Here is a 27,657-nt window from a genome sequence, read left to right as displayed (position 1 = left end):
ATTCCAGTCCTGCCATTCACTGGCTCTAGTGCTTCTCATTGTCCCATTCCGAAATGCAAAAACTATATTAGAGCTAGAGCCAATCGAACCGGTGTGTATCTTACCCGAGTGAAAGCTTTTCGTGCAATATTGTATCATTGGTATCCTTGCAGGAGAAAAGGGAGGTGGTGAGATTGAAGAGATGGGAAAAGAGGGGGGGGGGGGTAGGGGGGGAGAAGGAAATAGAAAACTGATGAAGGATCACAACATCTGGGAGAGAAAGATTGCAAAATGATTTGGTCTGCCTCATAAAACTTATTATCAAGAGACTTGTGGGAACATTTTAGCATAAGCGTTTCAGCATGTAAAATATGCAGTTGGATTTATAGTACTTTAATGTTTTTTTTTTGTAAGTAGCCATCCCAAATGTTTTTAAAAAAGCTGCATTTGATGTCATAACAAGTGAAAATACAAGAACAAAAATACTGAATTAAAAACATAATGTGTATTTGTTCTTTTTTTGTTTTTGTTTTTGAAAACATAATTAGTCTTGGATATATCTTAATCATGCACATAGGTAGATACATATAGATTTGGGAGGTATGATAACTGAAAATACAGCCAGCGGTTGTCATTCGGGCTGGTACCTAAGGCACCATGTTTTTTTAGGACGATGCATCATCATCGTCCCCTCTCCCCTTCTCCCACCTGTGTACAACTGCTCACCCTCCCCTCTCTGCTCAACCAAGAAAGCGAGAGAGCGAGAGAGAGAGAGAGAGAGAGAGAGAGAGAGAGAGAGAGAGAGAGAGAGAGAGAGAGAGAGAGAGAGAAAGAAAAGCCGTTGCCTCTCCATTTACCTTCAAAGAGACATCTTATTTTGTGATTTCTGCAAGCAGCCAATATTACGGACGGACAGACAGACAGGAAGGCAGACAGACAGACAGACGCACAATCTTTCCATTATGTTTATGTAATTGTGGCACAAATCTTACGCCATAGTAGATCCATCAGTATGATACTGACATCTGCTGGACATGATGTGAACAACAATAGCTTTTGACACGAGTAATTCATCCCTGTACCAAGTTGTACCTTTTATAAGTAGAGCACATTGCAGGGGTAAAATTACCTGATGACATAAAATAAATTCCAATGACTTTACAAAGTTTCACTGAACGTGTCAGCTCACAGAAGCACAGACGCAGAAGCCCCTCTAACACACACACACACAACCACGTGATGAACAGTGACTCATCACACAGTCAACACATGCGCTAGTAACACATGCCTCATGTCTGTAAACTGAAGGACGTCAATTGACATCAGTGCAAGAGTTGGATATACAGTATATCATTATGTAGTTGTTTTTTTTTACAATATGAAGATAGTTTTATCTCTATCAAGAAACTTAACAACACTGTAACTATTGTCCTTCCTTAACTCATTCACTGCCATTGACGGCTATAGACGTCAAAAAATCATTTTAACTATTTCTATTAGTTTAACATTTTTTCTACTTTTGTTAACAAGAGTATGAAAACCTAAAACTTTTATTGTACATTTAGAACAGATATAAAATTTGTGATTAATTGTGAGTCAACCAGTGAAGTAATGGGATTCATTATGATAAATAAAAATTTAATCGCCTAACGCCCCGAATTTTTAATAATCTTTTTCTAATTTTTTATTGTAATTAATCGGATGACTTCAATAGTTAGGTCACAATTAAGCACACATTTTATATCTGTATTTCCCCCAAAAAATTCTAGGTTTTCATACTTTTGTTAACAAAAGTGGGAAAAAAATGTTAACGAATAGAAATAGTTCAAATGAATTTTTGACGTCTATAGCCGTCAATGGCAGTGAATGAGTTAATTAGTAACTTGCTCATTTAGTGACACAAACGAAACACAGCGTTCCGGGATGTGACAACAGATTAATCAAGACATGAGGCTACTTATGACGGATGCCAAACCCTCTGACCCAAATGAGTGTCCTACCTGCCAGCAGGGTCCCTACGTCTTTGGCGGAGGGGAGGGCGCGAGGTCCCACTTCTCCGACGTCCCAGGAACAATGGTCTGTTTTTTCCTGGATCACTGCTGCATCCGCACAGCTGCCCTCTCATTGGTCTGCAGAACCTAACCATTCACCAAGACAGGAAGCTGTGACAAACAGTAACAACACTATGAGCCAATCACAAAAAGCCCGCACTAAAGTGACTCATTTTCAAAGTGACTTTCCTGGGTAAAACCGGTGTTCTCATCATTTGGCAGTAAAATTGCATTTCACACTCTAAAATAGTCTCAACTGAAAACGGTACAATAGCCTTCAATGGCACGCATTGTGTCAATGTCAGAATGACAAAATACTTTTTTGTGAACTCGACCACAGACATTCCTGAGCTTTTTCTTCAGCCTTGTGATGCAGTGATAAGGCAATGCAATCAATTCAGTTTGTGTAACTCATAGACACCCAAAAAATGAGTCAGCTGCATTTGTGACTATCAACACATACACTATCAACAAAACCAAAGTAAGACTTATCTGACTTGATCTAGAACTATATGATTTGTCAGAGATGGACCCTATATGCCGCACTGACTCATAAGCCAGTCAATACGATGCTGACTCAGGCTGATGGCATCACTCCTGGTAACGGGACCCATGTTTCACCCATTCACCCCCTCTTTTTCATCCCCGTTCAATATATGTATGCCATTCTCTCTAAAATCACCTCTCGTTAAATCAACCACAAACACTGTCAAAATTTGCCTTGAATCACCATTAGTAGATAAATAACTACACAATCAGCACATTTGTAAGAAGACGCTGAACAATATGTCATGTAAAACAAGCACTCACCTGATGTGAGCATCAGGACTCAAAGCAGCAAGTGAGTTTGCCTCCAATCAATCTGCATGCCGCTGAGTGAATCTGCTTCAGTCACTCTGAGATGCAAGTGTGTGTGTGTGTGTTTTTCTATGTGTGACATTCTACTCCACCACCACGTCATGCCGCTCGGCCGCTGCCGCAGTACGCCTGCAGCCGTGTCCCCGCCCCTTTGGTCTCCTTTTCCTCCCCTAATCCCAATCACTATCTCCCTGCCAGTAATGGACCTGTTGGCTGTGCTCCCTCCCCTGTCTGGGATGAAATACAAGCCCCGGCTACAGCACAGGCGGGCCGGTCCATTAGCTGGATGAGTGTGGCTTGTGTGTGTGTGTGTGTGTGTGTGTGTGTGTGTGTGTGTGTGTGTGTGTGTGTGTGTGTGTGTGTGTGTGTGTGTGTGTGTGTGTGTGTGTGTGTGTGTGTGTGTGTGTGTGTGTGTGTGTCTATGCCTATTTAGCCACACAGCATTGCCTATATTGTGTGTGTAATTAAAAGTAGTAATTAAGTCATCGTTTAGTGGTGTAAAACAAAACAATTAAAAGATACTAACATAGGATATGACATGAGCATACGTGTGAGAATTGGCAAATGAACAAGCAACTCGAAGGAGTGAACCATCGATTAATTAATTAACTCATTCACTGCCATTGACGGCTATAGACGTCAAAAATTCATTGGAACTATTTCTATAAGAGTATGAAAACCTAGAAAAAATGTATTGTACAATTAGAACAGATATACAATTTTAGATACATTTTGAGTTTAAATAATTAAGTAATTTAAAAATATATATTTTAAAAAATTTAGAGGCGTCAGATGATTTTTTTTTTTATTGTAATTAATCGCATGACTTCAATAGTTAACTCATGACTAATCACATTTTATATCAGTTCTAAATGTACAATACATTTTTCCTAGGTTTTCATACTCTTGTTAACAAAAGTGGAAAAAAATGTGAAACTAATAGAAATAGTTCAAATGAATTTTTGACGTCTATAGCCGGCAATGGCAGTGAATGAGTTAATTAATTAATCTAATTTGCTCCACTTCTTTAATGTGAAAAAGGAGGTCAAAGCAGATGGATCAACAATTAAACCCACAAAAGTCTTACACAGGCCTAGTAAGCACTGCGCATCTCAGGCTTGACCTTGAGGAAAGCTACGAAATTACAAATGGAAATATGTCATAACATTCAATCCGCTATAGGACTTTTTTCTCAAAGTGTAGTTTGAGTGGTATGCAGGCTCTCTACATGAAAGAATAACATCAACACAATGAAATGCAATCAAACATATTGGAATGTAGCTTCTCGTTAGGATGAGAAACCTCTTTACTAGCAAGCAATAGATTATTATAGCAGACTACAAGACGTTTTAAATATCTCTCGGACACAACATAATGATGAGGACTTGCAAGTAAAGCAGCAATGTCCTCATAATAAAGTTCTGGGTGAAAATATAACCAAATTAGGTCCCGCACTTCATTTCATTTTCACTCAGAAATGGCAATCGAAATGTTATCGTGTCTCCCACTCTCCCGTGTACGCATGACATGGACTACTTGCTTATCCGAACGAGAAAACATATTCATCCTGATGACAAACTTTCTCGATCAAACAAGAAACCTTTCTCGCCCTAAAGAGAATGGTTCTTGGTTCCTTGTACTAATGAGAATATTTCCCCTCCTAATGAGAAAGTTTTTCATCCTAATGAGGTCGGCCTACATTAGAAATAGAAAAAATGTCATCCTAATGAAAAACTTTCATTATAACAAGAAGGTTTTCTCATCCTAATGATAAATAAATAAATAAATAAATAAATAAATAAATAAATTAATTAATTAATTAATTTCCGTATCACTGTAGTGGCACCCAAAAAAAATATATATTTTTTCATTTTCCTAAATTTAAAATCTGTGTTAATGTTCAAACTGTGCATATCATTATAATAATGTACGTTTTGGAATCAAATCTCTCATGTTTCGATTAACTTTGGCCAACTATATTACTGTATCTTAATTTTTGGTCACAAGTAAGTTTTTTTGTTTTTTTTAGGTAGTACTTGTACAAAGTTTAAGAACCACGGCACCATGCCTTAAATATGTTCATCTGCATTGGGTATTTGTTTCTGTGCAACTTCTAAATGTGGACTTATTTAATAAGCAATTTTCCCCAAGAATGTTCCCAATTAAATTAAGTGAGGATGCTCATCTTGCTGTCAAATCTGATCGGAACAAAATGTACTGATCTGTTTATGCAGGGTCACATGTGTTTATCTGTGATCGAATCTACCTTGACATTCATATCAATTTAAAATGAAAACATTGCAACTAGGATGTTCAGACATCGCTGAAAGGAGGAAAACTTCATCAGGGAGCAACAAAATGCTGAAGTCTTAGCGGCGGTCTCTGAGTGAAACAACAGCAAACAACCAGACCTGACTATCAGAAATAATATTGTTTTATTTATGTTATTACAAGTATTATCTGACATTTGTGCTGCCTCAGCAATACTGATTACAATTCAGAATTTGTATTTACTTTAAATGAACTAATATGGCTACCTTTCAGGCACTGATTTGGCTGCACCATCACTTAAATGGGTCTATGTAGCCCTAGCATGTGACCACACTGCAAACACAAACCCATCGTCCTCATGCAAATATTATATACATTACATGCCAGAATCAATACATTTGCTAAGCTCCAAATATTGTACTCACAAAAACGCAGTATCCCCTTTTTTGTGTGTTTTTTGTTTTGTTTTGCTCAGCTTGTTTGGTAGACGCGCTAAAGTCAGACGCTCGCAAACACACTCACATGATGCGTTGCTTTGTTTGTCCGTCTCACGAAACGGGAAGTGGCTTATGACTGAGGGATTATGGGTAGAAGAGTGCAAAATATGTTAAGTGTGTGCGTGTGCATGCGTTTTTGTGTGCGCGCAAGGGAGGTCATGTCATAGCTAATCTTCTAATGGCCCATGAGGCATGTACACCCCCCCCCCCCCACCACCACCACCCCCATTCAGAGGCAGACCCTGACAGACGCTGTTGTGACAATGGGACACTTGTGTTACTGTAACCCGAGGGACATCTGGAAGGTTGTGTGTGTGTGTGTTGTGGAGTTGCACTTTGATGTTGCAAATATGGGAGACACTCACACAACAGTTCAGTTGAATTACAACAACCTCAGTGTCTATTTTTACAGTGTCATTGTTGAATAATTTTCATTTACTTTTTATTCATGCTATCTATTTTCTATGTGCAAAATGAATCTGAACATCTCTTACCCAAAAAACTAATATAAACGTTCAATTTTATGGTCCCCAAAAACATTTATAAGTTGTTTTATTTTTTTTATGCTAGAGCATACAGAAGGCTTTGATGCAGCCTCTGACCAAAAGAGGTCCCTTAAAGCAATTGTAGGTATTACAAAAACGGCCAGCAGGTGGCAGCAGAGTATAAGAGATCAACCAGGGACATGTTGCAAAAAGCTCTTTTCCCCACAGTGTTTTAAACAGATTTGTGAATAATGATGAAACTTAGTTATATTCTAATGCTATTTTCTGCAAAACATAAAAATATATAAATATACTTGTTGTTCCTGATGAAAGAAGATACTCTAATCTTTCTTTGGTAGGTTCCATGTTTTTGTAGCAATAGAACACAATATTTAGCGGGACTTGCAAAATCAGTCAAAATCCAGTCAAATAGCCGGGAGTGAAGGGGGTTGCTTCAGTGAAAATGGCTGCCAGTGTCAATCAAGAAATATTAACGTACATCGTGGCTTAATACAGTAGTTCAATTTTTGCATTAAAATGACATTTAAAGAGCTTCTTTGTTCTACATTCCACGGTGGTATAGCGACATAGCGGGCAGTATGTCTGTATTTTTATACACAGTCCTCTTAAAAAATATTGCAACAGTGAGGCCATCCATCTATTCATGTTCATAGCACAGTTCAAATACCCAGAGAAAATTGTTTGCATGCATGGGTTGAACACTCAAACCAAAAGAAAGGATGCGCTTGTGACGCTAAGCACGCATGCTAATCTGTGAAACACAGGCGGTAACTGGATAGGCTCACTGATCTTCATTGGTTAACACGACGGCAACAGCAAACGGAAACTTGAAGTCCACAGAAACATCTTGTCAGCCCGTTTAAAGGAAGATGCTACTGGGCTGATTGGGAAATCTTTCAACATGACCTTAAATAAACTGCCAAAACAACAAAGGAGGGGAAACAAAGTGGACAGTTGTAGACTGGGAAAGTTAATCTCTAGACGTAAACCGGATAGAGGCTGCATTTTACCTTAAAAAGTACCCCCCCCCCCCCCAAAAAAAAAAGACTTAAAGTGAAAGTCATGACATGACATTCTGATTAATATTACATTTGTGGAATATGAGTTAAAAAGCAAAATCTAGCCGTTTTTATCCATCTCAGGGGGTGACCAGTTTACCACTTGCTGACGACCAATCACAACTCATCTGTTTTCTGAAGCTGAGCTGTGATTGGTTGTTACCTGAGACATGAGCAACTGTGGTGATATTTTCACAAGACAGATAAGTGGCAAAATGGCCGCCCCCTGAGATGGATAAAAACGGCTTGATTTTGCTGCTTAACTCATATTACTAATGCAATATTAACCAGAATACTATATTTAGACTTGTGGGGCTGTATAGAACATATTATTGTCTTTTTTAGGGGGTGGGGTGGGTGGGTGGATGGATTGATTTCCTCTTTAAAGAGGCTATTGTGAAAGTTTCACAAAAGAAGTATGCAAAAGTTTAATAATGTACAGTAAATAAATCACAAGTTTCATACAGTTCTTCTTGCAACTAAATATTAAGACAAGTTGAAGTCGAATATTTTTGCTCACCTAACAATTTTGTGTTTTGTTACAAATAATGCTAAAATTGTCTATCCAATCCTACATAAATAAATCATCATCAAATGAATAGCCAACTGTTGATCTCCGGTCTGCATGATTGATTTCTGTTCCATGTACACCACTTTGTATACAGCAATGCTTGTTCTCAAGTGCTTTATAAATAAAGTTGAGTTCAGTTGAGAAAACCAAATGTTTTCAGTCGACAGTGAAAAAGAAAATGTTAATGTTACAGTACTTTTGGCCATTAAGACCACCTATAGTGGATGATGTGAGGGGGAAAAATAAGCTTTTCACAGAAAGAGTTCATAATGTTAAAGGATGATTTTTGAAGGGCAATGCATAAATATCAACAGGATCTGTAGGATTGCTTTTTCCAAACACTCTATAATTGTCTCAATTCTCTTTCCAGTTAAATGTGTTCCCTCAAAAAGTGCTCTCCCGTTTGGATGAGCAGGCAGTTAAAAGGTTAAACGTGCTGTTGCCTGAGGGAAAACATATAGTATAGTTAAAGTAGCCTTTGCAGTACCTGCACTGACAAGTTAAACCAGCTTTGTCAACTGGGAGATAGAATTTCATCCACCCCTAAAGACTCAATGCAAAGAAAACGGCGATAGACGAGCGCCAGATCTTCGCACAGGTAAGCACGTCCTTCATAACATGTCTTACTATTACACGTCATTATCAACTCTTTTTTTTTTTTTTTAAGGCTCCGGTCAGGGATCATTTTCACTGTCCAGGTTTTGAAGGCATGACGTTGAAAGTAGTAGATCAATTATTGAGTGGGACACAACATTTCACTCACTCGCTGCTTCCTCCATCATGAGCAAATAACGGACTCAATCAAATGCGTTAGCGTTGAACAATGTGATGGTGCTCATTAACGTCTTTATTTTCTTCTTTCACAAAACCGGAGCCTTCAGAAATTCACACAGATGTGCCTCCATCACGTTACGTACGCTGTCACCGATGGCCGTTTTCAGTCCAGGGTTACGAGAGACAAGCAACAACTAGAAACAGATGTCCAATACACAACATGACACTTTTCGGAGATTATATCACTCCACTATCTTTAGAGTCTAAATATGTACTCGTTCATTTGTGCATTCTTTGAACCGCTTATCCTTGATAGGTTTGCGGGCGTGCTGCAGCTTATCCCAACTGTCTTTAGGCTAGAGGCAGGGTACACACCTTGAAATGGTTGCCAGCCAATCCCACGGAAATTAACATATGTAAATGAGGTACATATTCAGCACTGAAACATTAGAAAAGTACTGTTCAACGTTTGTACGTTGTGAGTGAAGGTACAAAGTCGGGATGGGTTAAAAAAAATCGATATTGAATCGATTTTCCTTGTCAAGCGTGATATCAATTCATAAAGCCATGAATCGTTTATTTTAATATCTCTTTTTTCCCGTAAATTAACAAGAAAATCTATTTTTTTTTGTATCTTACTGTTTTCTTGAAATTTACTGTTCACATGAATTTAAAAGTATCTTCTTACATTTATGAAATACCTGACTTGTTGCACTTTGACAATTAAGAATCTTTTTAATTTACATGAAAATTATTGAATTAAAATATTTTCATCGCATCTATGCTGATGTCAATGTTTGTGTAAAACTTAAGTGATTATAAAACTTGTTATTTTCATTAATTAATAAATCATTTGACCAGTTACTGCCTCTGCAAAATTGAGTTTGGAATTTAATGTTTGAGTCTTTTAGATCATGTCCTTGATATTTAAGAAGAATTTATGTTCCATAATTAATCAATATGGGATTGAAGTGAATCGAATCGGAAAAATAAAAATTGATTCAAATCGAAATTGAATCGATTGAGGAAATTTGAATCGATACCCAGCCGTAGTACAAAGCACAATCCTTCATCTGAAACACCGACATTTTGAGAGCTTTGCTCGACAGCTTTTAGGCATATAAAGATGTTTCAAGTTACGACTTGAACTGCAATTTAGATGTCATAGTCGAGATTTCACTGCAACTCTGACAGGATGCAGATTCTTTCGTGTCAGTGTTCTTCACCACAACTGGATCAGTGTCTACATCTATGGAGCAAGCTGAGGAAACCACATCAACAAAGGGTATGCATTTAAACCACCATAAGACACCAATGTTGAATGCGCCAATTCAACACTGACAATTAACTCATTCACTGCCATTGACGGCTATAGACGTCAAAAATTCATTTGAACTATTTCTATTAGTTTAACATTTTTCCCACTTTTGTTAACAAGAGTATCAAAACCTAGATTTTTTTTATTGTATTAGAACAGATATAAAATTTGTGATTAATCGTGAGTTAACTAGTGAAGTCATGCGATTAATTACGATTTAAAATGGTAATCGCCTGACGCCCTAAATTTTTAATAATCTTTTCTAAAACGAAAAAAAAAAGATTGGAGAGAAAAGAAGAATTACAATTATTATTATTATTTTTTAAGAAAAGATTATTAAAAATTAGGGGTATCAGGTGATTAATAAATCACAATTAATCACAAATTTTATATCTGTTCTAAATGTACAAAAAACATTCTAGGTTTTCATACTCTTGGTAACAAAAGTGGAAAAAAAATTAACTAATAGAAATACTTAAAATAAATTTATGACATCTATAGCCATCAATGGCAGTAAACAGCTTCTTTTTTTTTTACATGCATAACTTAATAGCTTCTTCTTTTTCCTCACCCTGTTTTTGCTTAGACTGGAGAACTGAATCAGATCCAAGACAAGCTGGTTGGCTATTTGTACAAGAACTTTTCCAAAAAAACAAAGATTCAGAAACACTGCGTCTGAGTTTGGACATCAGGGATGATAAAGAGTTGCAAGACCAGGCTTTAGTCTCCTTTTATAAGAGAGACGACATTGAGTGGGCCTCGCCACTCGAATGCAAACTTCAAGGTACTTTTGCCATCAGTGGATTTACATTCAAACGTTCTGCTTGTCATTATACATATGATATATGAATAAATCCATTTCGGACCACATAAGTGAAATGGAATAATTTCAAATCGGGAGTGTGTGATGATGAAAATGCATGTTATTTTGCCTTTACAGCTCCAAGAATCAACAATTAACTCTATACTTTATTCTTAGTCAATCGTTATCCCCAGTCAACACACACATTGTGTCCCATGTCAGATTTCAAGAGAATGTGTGTTTCTTTTCAGGCGACGTTGCAACAGGAAGTGGAGTTCAACGCCACCTGATGTCGATGGTCATTTTCAGGCTTACAAGCGGGTTCCGTATAAATCTAGGTTGAGCACAAACACAAAAACACACAGAATAGTGACGTATACGTCATTTATTTTAATAAAAATAATCGCCAATCTCAGTTCTTGTTTTTTCACTACAAAACTAAACTGCAATATTTTCTTCCCACCATTTTTTCAGGAAGTGCAGCCATTGCCAAAATCTTTGAAGGCCAGCCTGATCATCTCATCCCCTCAGTATCAGATGGACTTCTGGAGAACAACATGTTTGCTGTCGCCGGGCGCATTATTGGCCACTCATTTTTGCATCAAGGGCCGAGTTTTCCAGGGCTCAGCCCGGCCATTATTCACGCTCTCTTTGGCGGTTCTTTGGAGACAACTCCTGTAACAGTGCAGGATTGCCCCGATCTTGATATTCGTGACATAGTAGCAATGGTGAGTTTTATTATGACATAACCAATTGGCATCGAGCAAGTGTTAGATAGCTGAGTGCAAGATTATTTTAACTTGATGACCAGTAATAGCAATCATGATCAAATAAAAATATTGCCCATACACACGCTTGCATGAAAAAGACATGCAGGTCTTTTTGTTTCCTTCTAGGTCAGTGGAGATGGTGAAATAAACAACCTTGACACCATCAACCAAGTCTGCGTGATGTGGAATCTGCCCACACCTAATGAGGCAAACAGGAAGTGGCTGTCTGACAAGCTTCTTTTGCATGTGGTAATATAAATGGGTCACTTTTGTTTCTCAATTCCTTCTAGTGTCGTCAAACACCCTGAAAACGACTGTCATAAGCGAATGCAACATATCAATTAGATGCGTGTTTATGATAAATTAGGGTCCTTGAGTCCTTTGAAAAGCATTACAGGTATATACATTTGGGATTATTATTATTATTATTATTATTATCATTACCATCATTATCATCATCAGTATTATTATTATTATTATTGATTCATTTTCTGAACCGCTTATCGAGGTATGTAATTACTTGCCAACCTGGAAGACGCTCTCCATCCTTTTCCAACTGAAAACCACAGCCTCAGATTCAGATTTGGAGGTGCTGTTTTTTGTCGTTTTAATTAATTAATTAATATATATATATATATATTTTTTTTTTTTATGTTTTTATCCTAGCTGCCTCACACTGCAAACAACAGCACACGCTGAAGGTCGCAGCTTGATGTGGCCATTGAAACCATACTGTCATACTGTATACATTACTGAGATTGTGAGGCCACAAAAGTCAACATTCTGTATGAACTGCAGAAGTCTCGTACTAAAAACAGAGTGGGCAGGGTATTGTGCTCCTTCTTCCCCCAACCGTGCACAAAAACTTGTAAATACAAATCAGTGTTTAGTTTACACTAGGGGTGTTAGAAAAAATCGATTCGGCATTATATCGCAATAGTACAGCGCGCAACTCTCTAATCGATTCGATATGCGGCCGAATCGATTTTTAAACATCAATTTTTTATTGGAATATTCAACAAAACGTCTTACTTGGGGTTAGGATTCGCACATTAAGCATGGAAGAATGTTATATTAATGTAACATTAAGCTTTAATATTTTATTTCAGTGCTGTTCAAACATGAAACAGACTGCAACCTGATTTATAAGCCTGAATTTTCAGATAAATAAATACATTTTCATACAAATCTTACAGTGTACATGTACAAGTTTACTTGTTAGTATTTATTTTCTAAATTTGAGTTTAAAAAAATCGCAATAATCAATTTATAGATTCGTATCGGGATTAATCGGTATCGAATCGAATCGTGACCTATGAATCGTGATACGAATTGAATCGCCAGGCAATTCACACCCCTAGTTTACACTTCTCTTTTTTTTTATGGTAAATACAGGGTGTTTGAGAAATATTCCACACGTCATGTCTTTGCACCGCAGGTGATTGAGCGAACAAGAGGTCAAATCAATCAGTTCCGAAGGGGACTCCAAGACACAGGTCTGTGGCCAATTCTACTTCACCGAAGAGACATCATCCCTATCCTATTTCCCAGGGAGTCAGAGACACAAGTCACATCTCAGGTTGGGTAGCAAAGACGTTTCATTATTGTGCATATGAAACGGGATGGGATGGGGTGGAGCCAAACCAAATACTAAGACAACGAGTATGCTCTGAGAACGACTTGGAATATCATTCCAGATGCTCTTGGATTGCATCACGTGGCCTTGGTCCACAACAGTCATCTTTGAGAGCTATAAGGCGGTCGACTTTGATGAGCGCGATGTTGAGGATGCATCTAGAGTCTCTGGCTATTTGAAAACCTTTATTGAAAATGGTAAGTATCGCTCCAGCAGCTGCACAGCTGAAAGGGCTTTCCAGGCGGTCTAAAAGGTTGTTATTTATTTTGAATGCAGCATCTCCGACTGAGTTAAAGAGTCTCATTAGGTTCTGGATTGGATGGGAGGTGCCAGCTGCAGAAATGACGGTGGAAATAGTGGAAGGTGTGCTTCCCACAGCTGTAACCTGTTTTGAGAAGCTGAGGCTGCCAAGGCACTACGCAGACTACAGCTCATTCCAATTGGATCTGCGTGCATGCATAGCCACCAGTTGGAGTGGCTTTGGTTGCGCTTGAATTAAAGCAAAGGTTGCCAACCAGGAGTGACGACGTACATGAAAACACCATCCATCCATTTTCTGCGTGACGTACGCTGGTCAGAGTACGGCGCTGGCCGGAACCCTATGACGGCTGACTGATTTGCAAAGGGCAGACAAAACATGCCAGATGTGTTACTGGCATTTTTCAAATTTTAGTTTACTGTATTTGAAAATATTATACAAGCACATTTTAGAGGGAATGAACTGTAGAATGAATTTGCCTTAATATTTTGAAGGGATTCAAGAATGTTAGTTTTAAACTGGCGCTGAGCATAAAAAAAAGGTTTGCAGCAACCTGCAAACCATCGTTCACTTTAAAATTAAAAGTCTGATCATGTAGATGGATTCCATGTAACTTGGTCTCTTTTATGTATAATTGCACAATATGTATATAAAATGATTTATCAAGGAATATATTCCTTATTTGTCCTTCCCCCCCCCCCCCCTCATTTTCGACAGATTAATTTCTTTAGGGTGATTACGGCAATAGCTAACTCTTCGTCCTGTCATTTTTGTCGTGAATAACTTGTGAGTAGTCAGACGTGTTGTATAAACAATCATCACAATAAGTTTCTTCTCTCTAGTATGTAAACAGCATCACTTCCTAGCACACATATAAGGATTGGCGAAAGGAAAGGCTGAACAGGTTTAACATTTACGAGTGATGACCCGACGATTTTTTTTTACGGTCAAAACCACTCTTTCTTGACGCGCTAATCACTCAGGATAATCTGTAGAGACGTTTGATCATTGGCCTTTTTGGGGACTAAGTAGAAGAGAGGTCAAATGTTCAGATTATTAAGTGTGGTCAAATTGTCTCGAGTCAAATCTAGATTCATTACCACAAATGACCACATGATGGTAGCAAAATCTTTCTCCTCAACTAACAATTAATCCAGCAAACAGTTTTACAAACGTTCTCAAGCATTCACTGACCTTTCACGACAAAGACTGAAAGGTCATTTGAAATCATGTAATAAAACAGAGGCTGAAATTAGTCTGTCAGTTACAACAGTTTTATGGTTTGTCTGTTCAAAGTAATTATAAGTTAAAGGTCATCATATTGAAAGAGGAAATAGAAGTTACCGCTACATTTGATGAGAGACGGTATACAAGGTTTAACAGGGTCTGTCACAATACATTTTTCACAAGCAAGCATAATAGGGGAAGAACGATTTCTTTGAATTGCGTCTATTCTATGCCATCAAGGCATTTTGATAATTAAGTTTGTATTTCGATCTTTACCCTGAGGGGGGGAAAAATTAACCGATACAAATTCCTCCTCATTCCCTTGCCCCTCCCTCAGCCAGCGAGTCAGAAATTCCCTTTTCCTGCACTTGCTTGGGCGGCTGTCAACTGCAACAACAACAGAAGAAGCACCTCCCTCTCAGCACATTTTGAACAGAGGAAGTGCTACAACAGTTATACTTCTCTGATTATTCCAGTCAAACCTTTGCCATACATTCACCACTGCTGACTGGCAGAAATTGCTAACAACTGACTGCAGGTATGTAACACTTTAACTTCCAAAGCTTCCTTCCTGCTCTCACTCTTTTTGCTTGCCAATGCATGATGGGCAAACGCCTCCGGTTCAAGACAAAAACTACCGTGTTTTCAAAAAAGGCAGCGACATCGTCGGTGCTAGTCTGTTAAAAAGTAACACAACAGGAGTGTTGAAGTAAAGAATCAAGTCCTGGCTGCCACAATTCAAGTGCGTGTGGGAGGGAGGGAGGCTCATGTTTGTGCTGACTTTCCACTTTTACCTGTTTTTGACTCGCATGAAACTCTCTCGTCATCCTACATGTTCATACTTGTTGCTTATCTCCCAGCCTGTTTCTAGACAAACATTGTTACATATGTAATAATGTGATTCCATTATCTCCAGTTCGGACTTTGAACAGTCATTCTCCTATTTTCACTCTTGAACAAAAATTGGCTGATCGGTGTTGATGACTCTTTGTAGCGGAGGGAAAACAGCAGATGCTAAAATAACCAAATATATGTTTGTAATAAGAGAGACTATTTTAGATGAAACCTTTCATCTTTTGTTCCAGTTAATTTTGTTTACAGTTTAAAAAACGTCAAAGACTTTAATAGTACATTGCTTGAGTAAATGTCATCCAATCACAAAAAATGAATATGAAATGACACAAATTGATGCCAAGCTCGTATTGCTATATAGCTTTATGAAATGCAAATGCTCTCGGACTTTAAAGAAGAAATTGTGTGAGACAATGCACTAGTCATGAAAGAATATTATGATGTCGCACATCAAATTAAACTGCATAACAGCAGCATTTTGACATGGCCCAAACACAGCTCAAATGCCAACTAATTTAATTATCAAATATAGAAATTTTTATTTGGGGTATGTAATTTTCAAGCAAAAGCCTGAAAAATAGCTTAAGGGCTTAAAATAAGATGCTGTCCCAAAGAGAATAACTCCAAGATAGCCAATCCTGAATAATAATCAACAAATCATACAACATATTTCCAGTGTAAGAAAACATGACCGTCAGCCATAATGACATCAGGTAGATTGGAAGTAGTGATGCAGAATAACGGTGTGAGGAGATGAGGTTGGATCTCTTTCATTGTGAGGAACGTGGATTTGGAAAGGCTGGAAAAAGAACTGACTGTGAAAGTCATTGTGGCTTGAGAGCAAAATGCAGGCAGGATGCCAGTATGCTCCCCATCACATCACACTATTCCAAAAATGATTTTCCACGTTCCCCTAAGTTTAGTGCAGCCCTTAGTGGAGATATTTTGTCTTGTCGATTAAGCACCAGAACCACAGCCAAAGGGCAGCAGTAAAATTACAGGATCTCGACTTGGCCAGACAACGCAGAAAATACAGAAAAACAGATCTGCATAATGTAAAACATGTATTCACATTAAGAAAGTCCTGCATTATACTTATTTTTCTACTTGTAACTACAATCTACCGATTTCCTAAGTAATCTGAACTCGTTTAAATAACACTAAATATATGTTGTTTGTTCATGCATGCATTCATTGAAGAAGGATGAATTGGGGAGGAGGAAACCAGTGTGGACGTTGTAAGAAGACTGTTTACATGGCCGAGGAGGTCATCTGTGACAGTCTACGATTCCATAAGTCCTGCTTTCTGTGCTGTGAGTTCACTGCTTACTATCTAACTACCAACACTTGTCACAAAATAGCGAGATCCTCACTATTGACTTGAGAAAGAATATTTGAGGACATGAATGTGGTTGCACACACAGAACTTGGAAAATGATATCTTGCCTCATGCATGTCAAGCTAAAAACATGATATTTGACAGCTGCCGTAAAAATGATAATCAACAATTTGGCTACCTTCCCAGCAACCACGGCAGAGCCCGTTTGCCTGGAACATACATTCGTAATTGTGTTCATCTTCGTTAGGGATGCACCGAAATGAACATTTTTGGTTGAATCCAAAAGCCAAAAAACATCTGGCCGAAGGCCGAAAACCGAAACGCCCCCAAAAATTATGCCATTTTTTTTGTACGACCATTGCATTTTTGGCTTTGATTGAGTACTTACCTAACTAAAGTCAAGACATTGCAAATGCATAAAGTAATATTCATGTTTCAAACAATAAATCAAATAAATAAAAATGATGAAAACATGTTGGCTAATGATACATTAAACACCAAACGCGGAATGTAGTTCGCTCGGACGGGCACGGATGCGTGCGGTGCGGGGCGGATGAGGCGTTTGTATTTGGAGCGGAACACGGCGTGGCTTAAATTCAGCACATTCGCATATTCACCGACATTTAAAACTAAATAAATACAGTAAATTTCTTCGCACCAGCCAATCGGCTTTGGAATCGGACTGCTAAGTCACACACAACATCCATAATGAAGCTGCTCCAACCGGTACAAACTCACAGGGTGAAACGCAAGCGAGTAGTGAGGCGGAATACTCACCCCCGCGTTTGGTGTTTAATTCAGACAGACGCTTGCTTGCAGCGTTTTTTGCTTGCGTCACAACATCATCCTATTTCAGCTTTAATTTTATTTCGGCTGAATGCCAAAAAGGCCTGTTTTTGCCATTTTGGGCCGAATATTTTTGGTGGCCGAGAATTTGGTTTATCCCTAGTCTCTGTGACTGCAATGGCCACTTTTTGGCACTTTGGGCAATCTTGGCAAGTCACATTTGCCCGTTTTTTTGCTTGCGTCACTACATCATCCTATTTCAGCCATATTCTTTCAGCTTTAATTTATTTCGGCCGAATGCCGAAAAGGCCTATTTTTGCCATTTTGGGCCGAATATTTTTGGTGGCTTCATCATATTGCATTGCATTAGGAAAAAAATGGACTAAACACGCATTGACTGATGATTGGAACTATAAACTTACCGCAAAGGTCACAGGGAAGCTGAGGCTCATCTCAGTAGGCAAAACACAATCAAGATTTTGGGCTGGTCGTCAGTCATGATACCTCGCCAGTTGCATGAAAACACTTTCACAGGGCCCCTCAAGTCTGGTAAGTTGTACCAAAGGTTGGATCTCCAGTTGCAAGTGAAAGAATTTGCCGGAGGAGGTTCACACAGTCAGAATAGTGATGATGTTATTTATGTTTCTGTGTCGCAATGGCACATTTCTCCAATAGAATTGAGATGAAAACAAATAACTGCTCAATAAAAGTCCAAAGCAATAAGCTCAAAGATGACAAAGATACTGTATGCATGACTTTTGCTTTATGTTGCATCTGTTCAGTGGCTTGTGGGAAGGGCTTAGACAGTACAACTGTTGCTGTTCATCTGGGTGAAATCTACTGCAAGTCATGCTACGGCAAGAAGTACGGGCCAAAGGGTTACGGTTTTGGTGTTGGAGCAGGGACCCTTACCATGGACAAGGGCGAGGGTCAGGGTATCACCCATGAAGAGTGAGGACTACTAGATAAAAATGCATAATTTGTATTGTTTTTTTTCAAGGCTTTTCAGTCAAACTTTGCACCTTATTTGTCACTCAGAGCTGCTCCTCATCGCCCAACCACCAACCCGAACCCTTCGAAGTTTGCTCAGAAATTTGGTGGGTCCGAGAAGTGCCGTCGTTGTGGCAAGTCCGTTTACGCTGCGGAGAGAGTGATTGGAGCCGGCAGTGTAAGAAAGAATACACGTAGGTGTGTTTGCAAAAAAAAAAAAAACTAGAATAATGCACGTTCTATTTAATTGCAGTCATGGCACAAGACTGGCTGTTTCCGCTGCATCACGTGTGGTAAGGGCCTTGAGTCAACCACACTTGCCGACAAGGATGGCGAAATCTACTGCAAAGGTATAAAACAGATCATATTCCTTGGTCCAAATCACTGTATAATCATTTTTGTAGGTCACACTCAAGTTGCATGCCCATTCAAAGAGATTGACATAAAAAGATTGGGAGAGGCAGATCTGTCTTGACCACAAGAAGGCAGCAGAGGGCGCCATACTAAAGACACACACACCTACTAGTCAATCACAGGGCAAATGTGAATAGTGGAAAATCAGTATCACACAACAGCAAAGTCTGCTTTGTGAACCATTGCAGTATGAATGGCCCCGCACACACCGCTAAAAAGATACATCTTGGTAAAATTAAGAGATTATGTGAAGGATATGATGTTCAAATGTTTCTCAAGTCATTGTTTTGTTCTACAGGGTGCTATGCAAAAGACTTTGGCCCAAAGGGATATGGATATGGAGCTGGGGCCGGAGCTCTGTCTCTCACTCAGTAGACGGAAGCAACAGAAGAAGACTGGCATCAGAAAGACCTCACTGCCGCTTGACATAAACATCCAGCAGCCACAACATTTGATACACCTGCACTCACCAATCCATGTGACCATATGCAAGATCTCTATTAAAATGATACCTCTGTCTGTGCATCCGTTTCAGTTTGGGGCCCTGCATTTTTCCATGCTGCTAATTATACTGCCAGGTGAATAAATGCATGGCAGTAAAACAAAAACAAAAAATGATGCAGGTTTTATCAGACCTTGCTTGATGGTGCAGGTGTACCAAATGGTGAGTGAGTCTTATAGCCAACTGCTTTAAACTGCAAACTGGAATTTTAGATTATGTGGCTAAAAACAACATCAGGCTGTTTGTCAGTCATACATAATTCAAGTATTCAAGGAAATACATTTCATACGAGCACACATTTACACCGAAGATGACACTCAATAAATGTAATCCACACAAACCTTATTTTTTTGCAACATCAAAATCTGCCACACAATACAAAACCTGGTGTAGAAATTTTGGATAATTATTACAAAAAGTAAATAAAATAAAAAAGATAGGGATTAAAAAGTATATTCCATTTCTAAGATGACATGATTTGACATTGTCCAATAAAAACTCATGGTTGACCTTTTTGTTTTGTTTTTAACCAACTGCCTTTTGGTGGAAATTGTGACAGGCAGTGCCAATGTATTTTAACTGCATGGTGTGTGTACAATAATACGGTACAAAGACCATTGCAATGTTTTCCAAAATTGAAATAACTAGTGTACTTAACTAGGGATGTAACGATAACGGCAATATCGTGATATTGCGATATTAAAACTGCCGTTGTCATGTCACGCTATTAAAAGCAGCACATCTGTTGAAAAAGTCAGGTTGATTTCCATTTGCGTTCTAGCACCTTCTGGTGGCTAGTTTTTTAGTGCAGTTTAATTTTCACAAGGCATGTTTTGGCCCTTCTATGTTTAAAAACCATGCTAATGGTCAGATGAAGGGGAACGTAATATATTTGTGAAGTCAATATGTGGAGGAACTCAATGTATGCGTGCATTAGCAAGTAAGTGCGTCAATATCAAGTGTTATTAGAGATTGTAGGTGATTTATATGCATTGCTGTTATGTACAAAAGCACAATATTGTGAGGTTTTTTTGTAAAAGCTTATTTTTTCTTTTTTTTTTACAAATATGTGACTTTTTTATTATTGCCAACCTCCCCACAATATCATGATAATTATCATATCGTGACAATATCGTGATGATATTGTATTGTGAAGTTTGGATATCGTTACATCCCTATACTTAAACCAATTTTACTTCAAGGACAATTTAACAACTGCAGCTGTAACAATATATGTAATATGTATTAGTGCCTGTCAAGAACTTTCCATAATTAATCACAATTAATAACATTTTCCTACTTTTACTATTTTCTACGAAGCTTTAACACATATTTGAGTACCCGTATCCAGCCTGTTTTTCATGTCTTTCTCAACCAACACAGCTGAGGATCGTTATCAGGCAGAGCCTGCTGATTAGCTGATCGTTTGAAACACCTGTGCTGGCTGTGGGAGACATGGAAAACAGGCTGGATAGGGGTACTTGAGGATACTCTAAAAGATGAATTCTCAAATGGAATCACTGAAACTTTTAGTCATTCAAGCACTAATATACAGTATCACTAACAGGAACACCGTGGAATGTAACAAAACTATTGAGATCTTGTCTAAATGATCCGCTGTTGGTTGGGTAAGTGAGTAATACGCGGACGCAGCGTCACGCCGCGCTGCTCAAGTTTGCAGACATGGCACCTATTCATAGTAAACATTCCTCTCATAACACAGCGCTTGACACGTCACGCTGGCGTGGCCGCATTAAAGTCATGAGTTCGTTCCACCCATGAAGTGCATTGTGTCACTGGCCTGGAAGGCATGTCGAGGATGTGAGACACGCAGGACAATTCGTCAATCCACGATGCCATCACTGTACTTTCCCTTTACTTAAGAAGGTGGTGATGTAAATGTTTCTCTGTGTACTTTCACATCAATCGACAAATTTGGTTGTGCATCAGGAATTTTGAGAAATTCTTCTTTTATTGTTTTTTGTTTGCCTGTTAGCATGATTAAGCAAAACTCACTGGACATATTTCCTTGAGACTTTGTGGCTTGGTGAGGCAAAGTCATTTGGTGGGGATCCATCATGCTGATTACTTTGGAAACTCAATATTTTACTAAAAACAACAATTACTAATTGTTATTTCAAAATTCAACATTTTCTTCCACATATACATCTTCGATGGCGAATTAGGGCCACATATATATATATTTATTTATTTTTTGAGGGCGGGGGCAATATTCCGAGAAAAAAAAAATCTTTATAAAGTGGTAAATTTGCGACTTTATAAAGTGGCAAATTTGCAACTATATAGTGGCAGATTTGCGGGGGAAAAACTCAAAAACTTATGAGAAATACACGTAGCGTACTACTCGACTATTTGTGCCAATACTTTTCGGTCGGGTTTCCAAATAAGGAGATAGTAATTGCTTTCGCATAGATTAACCATATCATGTTAAGCATTCTCTCTTTGAAGCGTTGTGTACGGCCACTGGCCAGTGACAAAGACGCCGCCTCGCTTTGCGAAGGTCCACACCCGGACGATCAAGCATTTAAATTAATATGTTAAAATGTATATTTACTTGTACATTTATGTTTCCAGAATTATTTACACGTTCATACATTTTGGTTATTTTTTTTGTACAAGTATCTAAGTTGATGTGTCGAATCTGCTGCTCTCCGTCATTCACTAGCATTTACCTAAAGTATGCTAGCATCTGATTGGTTAGTGTTAGTCAGCTGATAGGGGATCAGGAAGTGTTGTCGCTCTAGCTGCCGTGTATGACGAGTAAAGTTTAAATTTAAGAATGAATCTGTCTCCATCCTGCCTTTTCATTTTATAAACAGTGTCACATTAACCACCAACGAATCCTCTCATGATTAGACTATAGCTACGCTACATGTATTCCTCGTAAGTTTCTGAGTTTTTTTCTCTGATTATTGCCCACGCCCTCTAAAAAATATATATTTATAGGTGGCCCTAATACGCTATCGTACACATCCACACACAAACAAACGTGGTTTCCCGGTGCTGCCTGCACTGAGGGCAAGCGACGGTACGACCTCGCAACAAAGAGCCCAAAATGTAACTTGATTGATAGAGATCTTGGGGTCTTATGTGGCGTTCAAGAAAAGTGGGAAATCAGATTTATCTGATCTTAAGTTGTGACCTCAAAGTATTACAGACAAATGTAAAAAAAAAAAAAGACAGCTGAAATAATTTTTTGTTTTGTTCCTCAAAACACATCTTGACCTCCAGCAAACCTGACTTCTCGCAATTGATGAAATAGAGGAGAAAAAAATGACGAAGGAGGTAAAAATCACACTGTAAACTGCCTTCATTAACTTCTTGCTGAAAGTCTGTCTCCATGTTGGTCATCATTGTCGAGTGAAATCAGAATCAACTCGATAATGTCAGGGTGAACAGATTTTCAAAATTATAAACTAGGATGGTTAAATATACAATACATTTGATAATGATTGAATCGCTAGTCAGAAAGATGGCCGACGGGGGTGGTCATTGTTAATGCTAACTGCTACAGCACTAAACAAGTCCATGAAGTTTATGCCTTCACTATTATCTTGCAACCTTTTTTTTGCTCTGTCCTGACAGATATTGGGAGCTGGATGTTCTGTTTACCTCGCGCCGGTCATGCATTACAGAAACACTGGAATTAAACCGCTTGAAAGCTCAGCTTGACGACTGCAGTGGATAGGACTACATTTCCCATGAGTCTTAGATGCAAAAGCAGAACGTACTTGATGATGATCCATCCATGGCCTGGTTTAAGTGAATTGCTTTATGTTACTGGCTTTAAAAAACAAAAACAAAAAACACATAGATTGGTGGTGAATGTCTTGTGGCTTACAACCACGAGCTTCTATTATTCAAAATGGTGGAAAAAACAAAAACAAAAACTTTCTTATCATTAGCTAATTAGCTTAGTTCATGTTCGCAAAAGTAGGGGAATACATTGTTTTGACAGCTCTTGTTTTAAAGAAACAAAAATACAACATTTTATAATTATAAAATTTACATTTTCCTTTGTACTTAAGGACATATCAGAATGTTGTTTTTACAAAATGAGGGAGGTTTCTGTGTTAAAACCGCTAGCATCGCAAATGTAGCCACACTTCACTAATCCCTCAAAAGAGAGTGACAATATGACGCCCATGCATTTTAAGTTCCAGAGTTTGTCTACAACTGATTTGGTGGCCTATTGGCTCAACCCCATACTGGTCTGGTTTGTAGAATGGAAAAGCTCGTCCTACCTTAATTGCCTTTAGTTTCGGTCTCAATGGCCAAAGCAGCTTCTTGAGATGTCACGAATGAGGAGAGAGGGTGTGTCGGTGTCTGTGAACAGGTGCTCTGAGGTGGGCGGGGAGGTTTCTCTATTCCACGCCGGGCATGCTCCAACACATCCACTGACTGCGCGTTATCCGGGCAGCTGCAGCAGTAGCAGCAGCAGCAGCGATGTAATCCCACCACGCGGGATGTGGATTTGACCGCCTTTCGGGTGTCCGAGCGCTGCTCCCGCCATGTCTCTCCCGGCTAAAGTGACGCGAGACGGGCTGCTTGAGAAGCGCAGCGGGAGTCTCCTGCAGCTTTGGAAGAAGAAGCGCTGCGTGCTGACCGACGAGGGGCTCCGGTTGCGCAGCTGCAAGGGTCAGTCCGCCTCAACCCAAGCGCCCTGCGCGGCGTGGAGCTCGAGCTCCAGAGCCAAGGAGCTGCTCTTCGAACGCATGGTGACGGTGGACTGCGTGGAGTACAAGCGGGGCCTCGTGTACTTCACCGTGGTCATGGCCACCGGCAAGGAGATAGACTTCCGCTGTCCGCAGGACGGTACGGCGTGGAACGCGGAGATCGCGCTGGCTCTGGTCCGTTACAAGAACCTGCAAGCCGTGCAGACTGCGAGGAAGAGACTCATCTCCACCGCTCACCTGAGCGGCACCGGCGTGGATGGCGAGATGTGACAACTTTTGTAACAAGGTACAACATGAACAAGGCGACTGAGCTGGCAAAAAATGTCCCACTCCGTAGGCTGCTTAAGTGGAAGTTTACTTGTATAAAAAAAGACAGATTCAATTAGAAGTATTGATTCAAGTTCAACCCCTTCTCTTTTTTCTTTCTTTCTTTTATATGTATTTATTTAAAAGTAGCCTACAGACTCGGAACCACAAGTGGACAGTAAAAATTAAGTTTCACTTCTTACTGACCTTTGTTTAGGCTAAAATAAACGTTTTGATAACTTGGCTAAACTTTTAAATAAATAAATACAACTTTTTTTCTTTTCTTTTTTACTTGCCTACTCCCACTGCAAAGAAATAAAATGTATTGGACACTACACCTAAACCGTGATCCTGTTTTGCTATTATTGTTAATGATCAAAACACATTCCATCAAATTGCTGCTTTCCATGTTGTTCCTGCGTGATTGACTCGATCTCTATTTTCATCTATTTTTACGTCATGTCATCATCCACAGTAGTGGCAACATGGCCGTTTTATGCCATCCTAAAATCTGAAAATATTAGCCAATCAGATTTTGATTTTAATGAAATTTGGTGTATTTGATAGTGATGGATGGCACAACTTAAAATCTAAAATTTTTAATTAATTGGAGCAGGGGTTTGGGGGCTAATTTAGTTGTTTTGTCAAAAGGGGCGTAGCCACCTTTCTTTGAATCCTTATATCTCATGAACTACTAATCTTCACAAAATGGGTATTGTTTGGTGCATATTAGTAATCTCGGACTGTTATAGTTGACCTTGAAATTGACCTTGTGGTATCGCATGACCTTATCAAAAATTTTCATAAAACAATCTCTCAAAGCATAAAGGTTTTAGATTTGTTTAGCAGCAATAATTAATCAAAGTATCTATAAACTTTCAATGAATATTCAACACTAGTCCACCGTGCTGCCATCTAATCAGAAGAATCATTACAAAACATACAGGTAAATGGCCCAACAAACAAGAAGGTTATTATTGTGTTTGTATTTAGTTCTGAATCATGCAGAGCAGTTTCTAATCTCATTGTGTGTTTGTATTGACAAGAGGGGCAAAATATTAGAAATGTGTCTGGGTATGATTTCTTGTATCTCATTAGATATGACGTTTCTAATGTTGTGGACAGTTAGTGTAACTTGAGATAAAATGTAAACTATGACTACATTTGGCGAGTTCAAACGATTAGAAAGGTGAGCATGTCAGATTGACACCAGCCGTCAGGGTGTCAGGGTGTTCATCTCCCTGTCGTATCAGCTGCTAATTGTCACTTGAAAGAATGGAATGAAAACATCCGCATTGTTGTTAAGGATGAGGTGGCTCATGGTGGTGATATTTTTGAAATGTGGCCTCTCCCTGTCGGGAGCCTCGACGGTGACGCAGTCTTCCCAGCAATTACATAAAAGCAAAAGTCGTAATAACATGGGCCAACCTCTCTCTTAGCCAAGTATTTTTAGCCACACACTTGTTTCCAGAGGACATTATTTTGACACTTGAACTTATTTCCGGGAAGCTCGCTTGACTGTCCCGAGTCGTAACCTCATTTAAACTGAAAGCAAGTGTGTCCTTTGCAGCAGTCTGAGTCAAACGACATCACAATTTCCCAAGACAGACACGTATATTTATACAAAATATAAGCTGGTAGATGACAAGATGATTCAAACTCTCAGGTCAGCCATGACAACAAGCGTGTTTGCGACTCAAAAACTTCACACGCCCGTGACGCGCATGTTTTAAGTCTGAACTATGTGCTCACTGGCCAGGAATCTGCAGCGACGCTTCCTTAAGTGAGCCCAATAGCCCAGTTCCCAAATTAACTCGGTAGCCGTGGCAACAGTGTCGTGGAGCTGCTGTCATATTTACGATGATAGATAATAAGCATGTGTTCTGTTTTTGTTTCTTTCTCCAGCAATTCTACATCCTTGGAGTGAACCAATGAGAAGGGCTCTCCAGTCTTTTCCGAATGACGGGATGAAGAAGTTGACGGGTTACATGAACGTTTTCATGCTGGCATGCGGAGTCCACCTAACTCTTCTACAGACAGAGACTGTTTTCTGTTATTTCTGACAATGTGGATAATAACCTTGTGTTGCCAAGACAACAATCCTTGGATTCTTTCACCGTGTGTGCCTTGATATTTCACAAACCTCTTCGACAAGAGTCACTTTATGTCTTACGTCTGCTTTTGATGGGGGAAAAAAGCTGTTGACTGACTTTTTGAAAATGACACCAATACAGACTGATAAGATTTGCATGCCTGTCATGAAGAATAACTATTTTGCTCCTACTCATCATACAATTTCCATTTAATAAAATGTTGTATGGTATAAATAAAACATTACTAATACTGTTGAACAGTGAGCTCCAATTTATTTTTTATAACCACAGAATGAAACTTCATGAATTCAGGCTGCATTCAGGACAACTTGGGTTTAAAGGTTAAATGAGAATCCAGCAGAGCTGATAAACTTGAATATGCGAAACACAGCAAAGTCTCCCGGATCAGCTGCTTCTTATTAGCAGAAGTTGTTCATTCAAGCATGTTTTGCATGTCAACAAAACAACAGCCTGAGTGTTAGCTGTGCAGCCGAGTCCAAGGCAGAGGGGGGAATAAGGGTTTATTGTGTCATGGACTTCTTTCATTACACTGTGGAAAACCCCAACGCTGATGCCACACCTCGTGAGTCAGCAGGGAAACGGTAAGGCAAGAAAAAGGCACCATGTGCTGTACGGACTCTTCGGATAAACAACTTGAGCCTCATGTAAAGTGACTTTAAAGTTTTGTTCAGTGTAATAAATATCCAACATGTGAGACAAGTACACGTGACCTCATTACTAAGTATTGAATATCTGCTGTTAACACATGCTTGTAAGCGATACTACGGAAACTGGACTGTCACCTCAAAAGTCAAAGTTTATAGCCACGTTTCCACCGCAGGAACTTTGGGGTCAATTTACGGGGCCAGCCCCGTATGTGCGCGTCTCCACTGCAGGAACCTTCCCAACCGGGCCACATTTACAGGAACTTACGAGGACGAGCGGAGGTCCTACTCGGGCTTTCGTGCTGATTGGCTAAAAATGATTTAGTAGAAAAAATGATCTTACCTTAATGCATGATGATTATGCATTCTCGGCTTAAGTCTCTTCTACAAAAACAATTATCTTAATAATCCTTTGACTGTTTACGTTCCACTCGGC

General features: G+C 39.1%; 3 protein-coding genes across 9 annotated transcripts in view; 2 read left to right on the top strand and 1 right to left on the bottom strand.

Annotated features, from left to right (window-relative positions):
- nav1a (neuron navigator 1a) overlaps positions 1–5,652 on the bottom strand; it is a 79,206-nt gene extending 73,554 nt beyond the window's left edge. For 3 of the 6 annotated variants that reach the window (XM_086067918.1, XM_086067920.1, XM_086067921.1), the window contains exons 1-2: positions 2,841–2,903; positions 1,980–2,141 (exon numbers count right to left, since the gene is read on the bottom strand). The gene's annotated coding sequence lies outside the window, so the exon portion shown is untranslated. Of the gene's footprint in view, positions 1–1,979; positions 2,142–2,840; positions 2,904–5,584 lie in introns of those variants that run through there. The other 3 variants (XM_086067919.1, XM_086067922.1, XM_086067923.1) reach the window with 3 other exon arrangements.
- A 9,286-nt stretch (positions 5,653–14,938) lies between these two features.
- On the top strand, positions 14,939–19,969 carry csrp1a (cysteine and glycine-rich protein 1a). 2 transcript variants are annotated; one of them, XM_086070024.1, is made up of 6 exons: positions 14,939–15,115; positions 16,633–16,742; positions 18,337–18,505; positions 18,593–18,722; positions 18,798–18,894; positions 19,257–19,969. In XM_086070024.1, exons 2-6 carry the CDS (start codon positions 16,634–16,636, stop codon positions 19,331–19,333), a joined length of 582 nt encoding a protein of 193 aa, XP_085926150.1. In that variant the 5' UTR covers positions 14,939–15,115; position 16,633; the 3' UTR covers positions 19,334–19,969. The 2 variants fall into 2 exon arrangements, with proteins under 2 accessions (XP_085926150.1, XP_085926149.1); XM_086070023.1 differs by having other exon boundaries at positions 14,940–15,115; positions 16,630–16,742.
- Positions 19,970–23,693: 3,724 nt separating this feature from the next.
- phlda3 (pleckstrin homology-like domain, family A, member 3) lies at positions 23,694–27,369 on the top strand. Its single transcript, XM_086067926.1, has 2 exons — positions 23,694–24,443; positions 26,369–27,369. The coding sequence occupies exon 1, from the start codon at positions 23,993–23,995 to the stop codon at positions 24,425–24,427; it is 435 nt and encodes a 144-aa protein (XP_085924052.1). The 5' UTR covers positions 23,694–23,992; the 3' UTR covers positions 24,428–24,443; positions 26,369–27,369.
- Positions 27,370–27,657: the final 288 nt, after the last annotated feature.

This window comes from Leptonotus elevatus, chromosome 2 (genome assembly GCF_054856555.1).
Source record: "Leptonotus elevatus isolate MCC_2025b chromosome 2, RoL_Lele_1.0, whole genome shotgun sequence".
Classification (NCBI taxonomy): Eukaryota; Metazoa; Chordata; class Actinopteri; order Syngnathiformes; family Syngnathidae; genus Leptonotus; species Leptonotus elevatus.
This window is presented reverse-complemented; position numbering and strand designations above follow the sequence as displayed.

Coding starts and splice junctions, on each gene's coding strand:
- phlda3 (XM_086067926.1), top strand. CDS start 23,993: ATGTCTCTCCCGGCTAAAGTGACGCGAGACGGGCTGCTTGAGAAGCGC.
- csrp1a (XM_086070024.1), top strand. CDS start 16,634: ATGAATTGGGGAGGAGGAAACCAGTGTGGACGTTGTAAGAAGACTGTT. Junction 16,743..18,336: donor TAAGTCCTGCTTTCTGTGCT/GTGAGTTCACTG, acceptor GCATCTGTTCAG/TGGCTTGTGGGAAGGGCTTA. Junction 18,723..18,797: donor GAGTGATTGGAGCCGGCAGT/GTAAGAAAGAAT, acceptor ATTTAATTGCAG/TCATGGCACAAGACTGGCTG.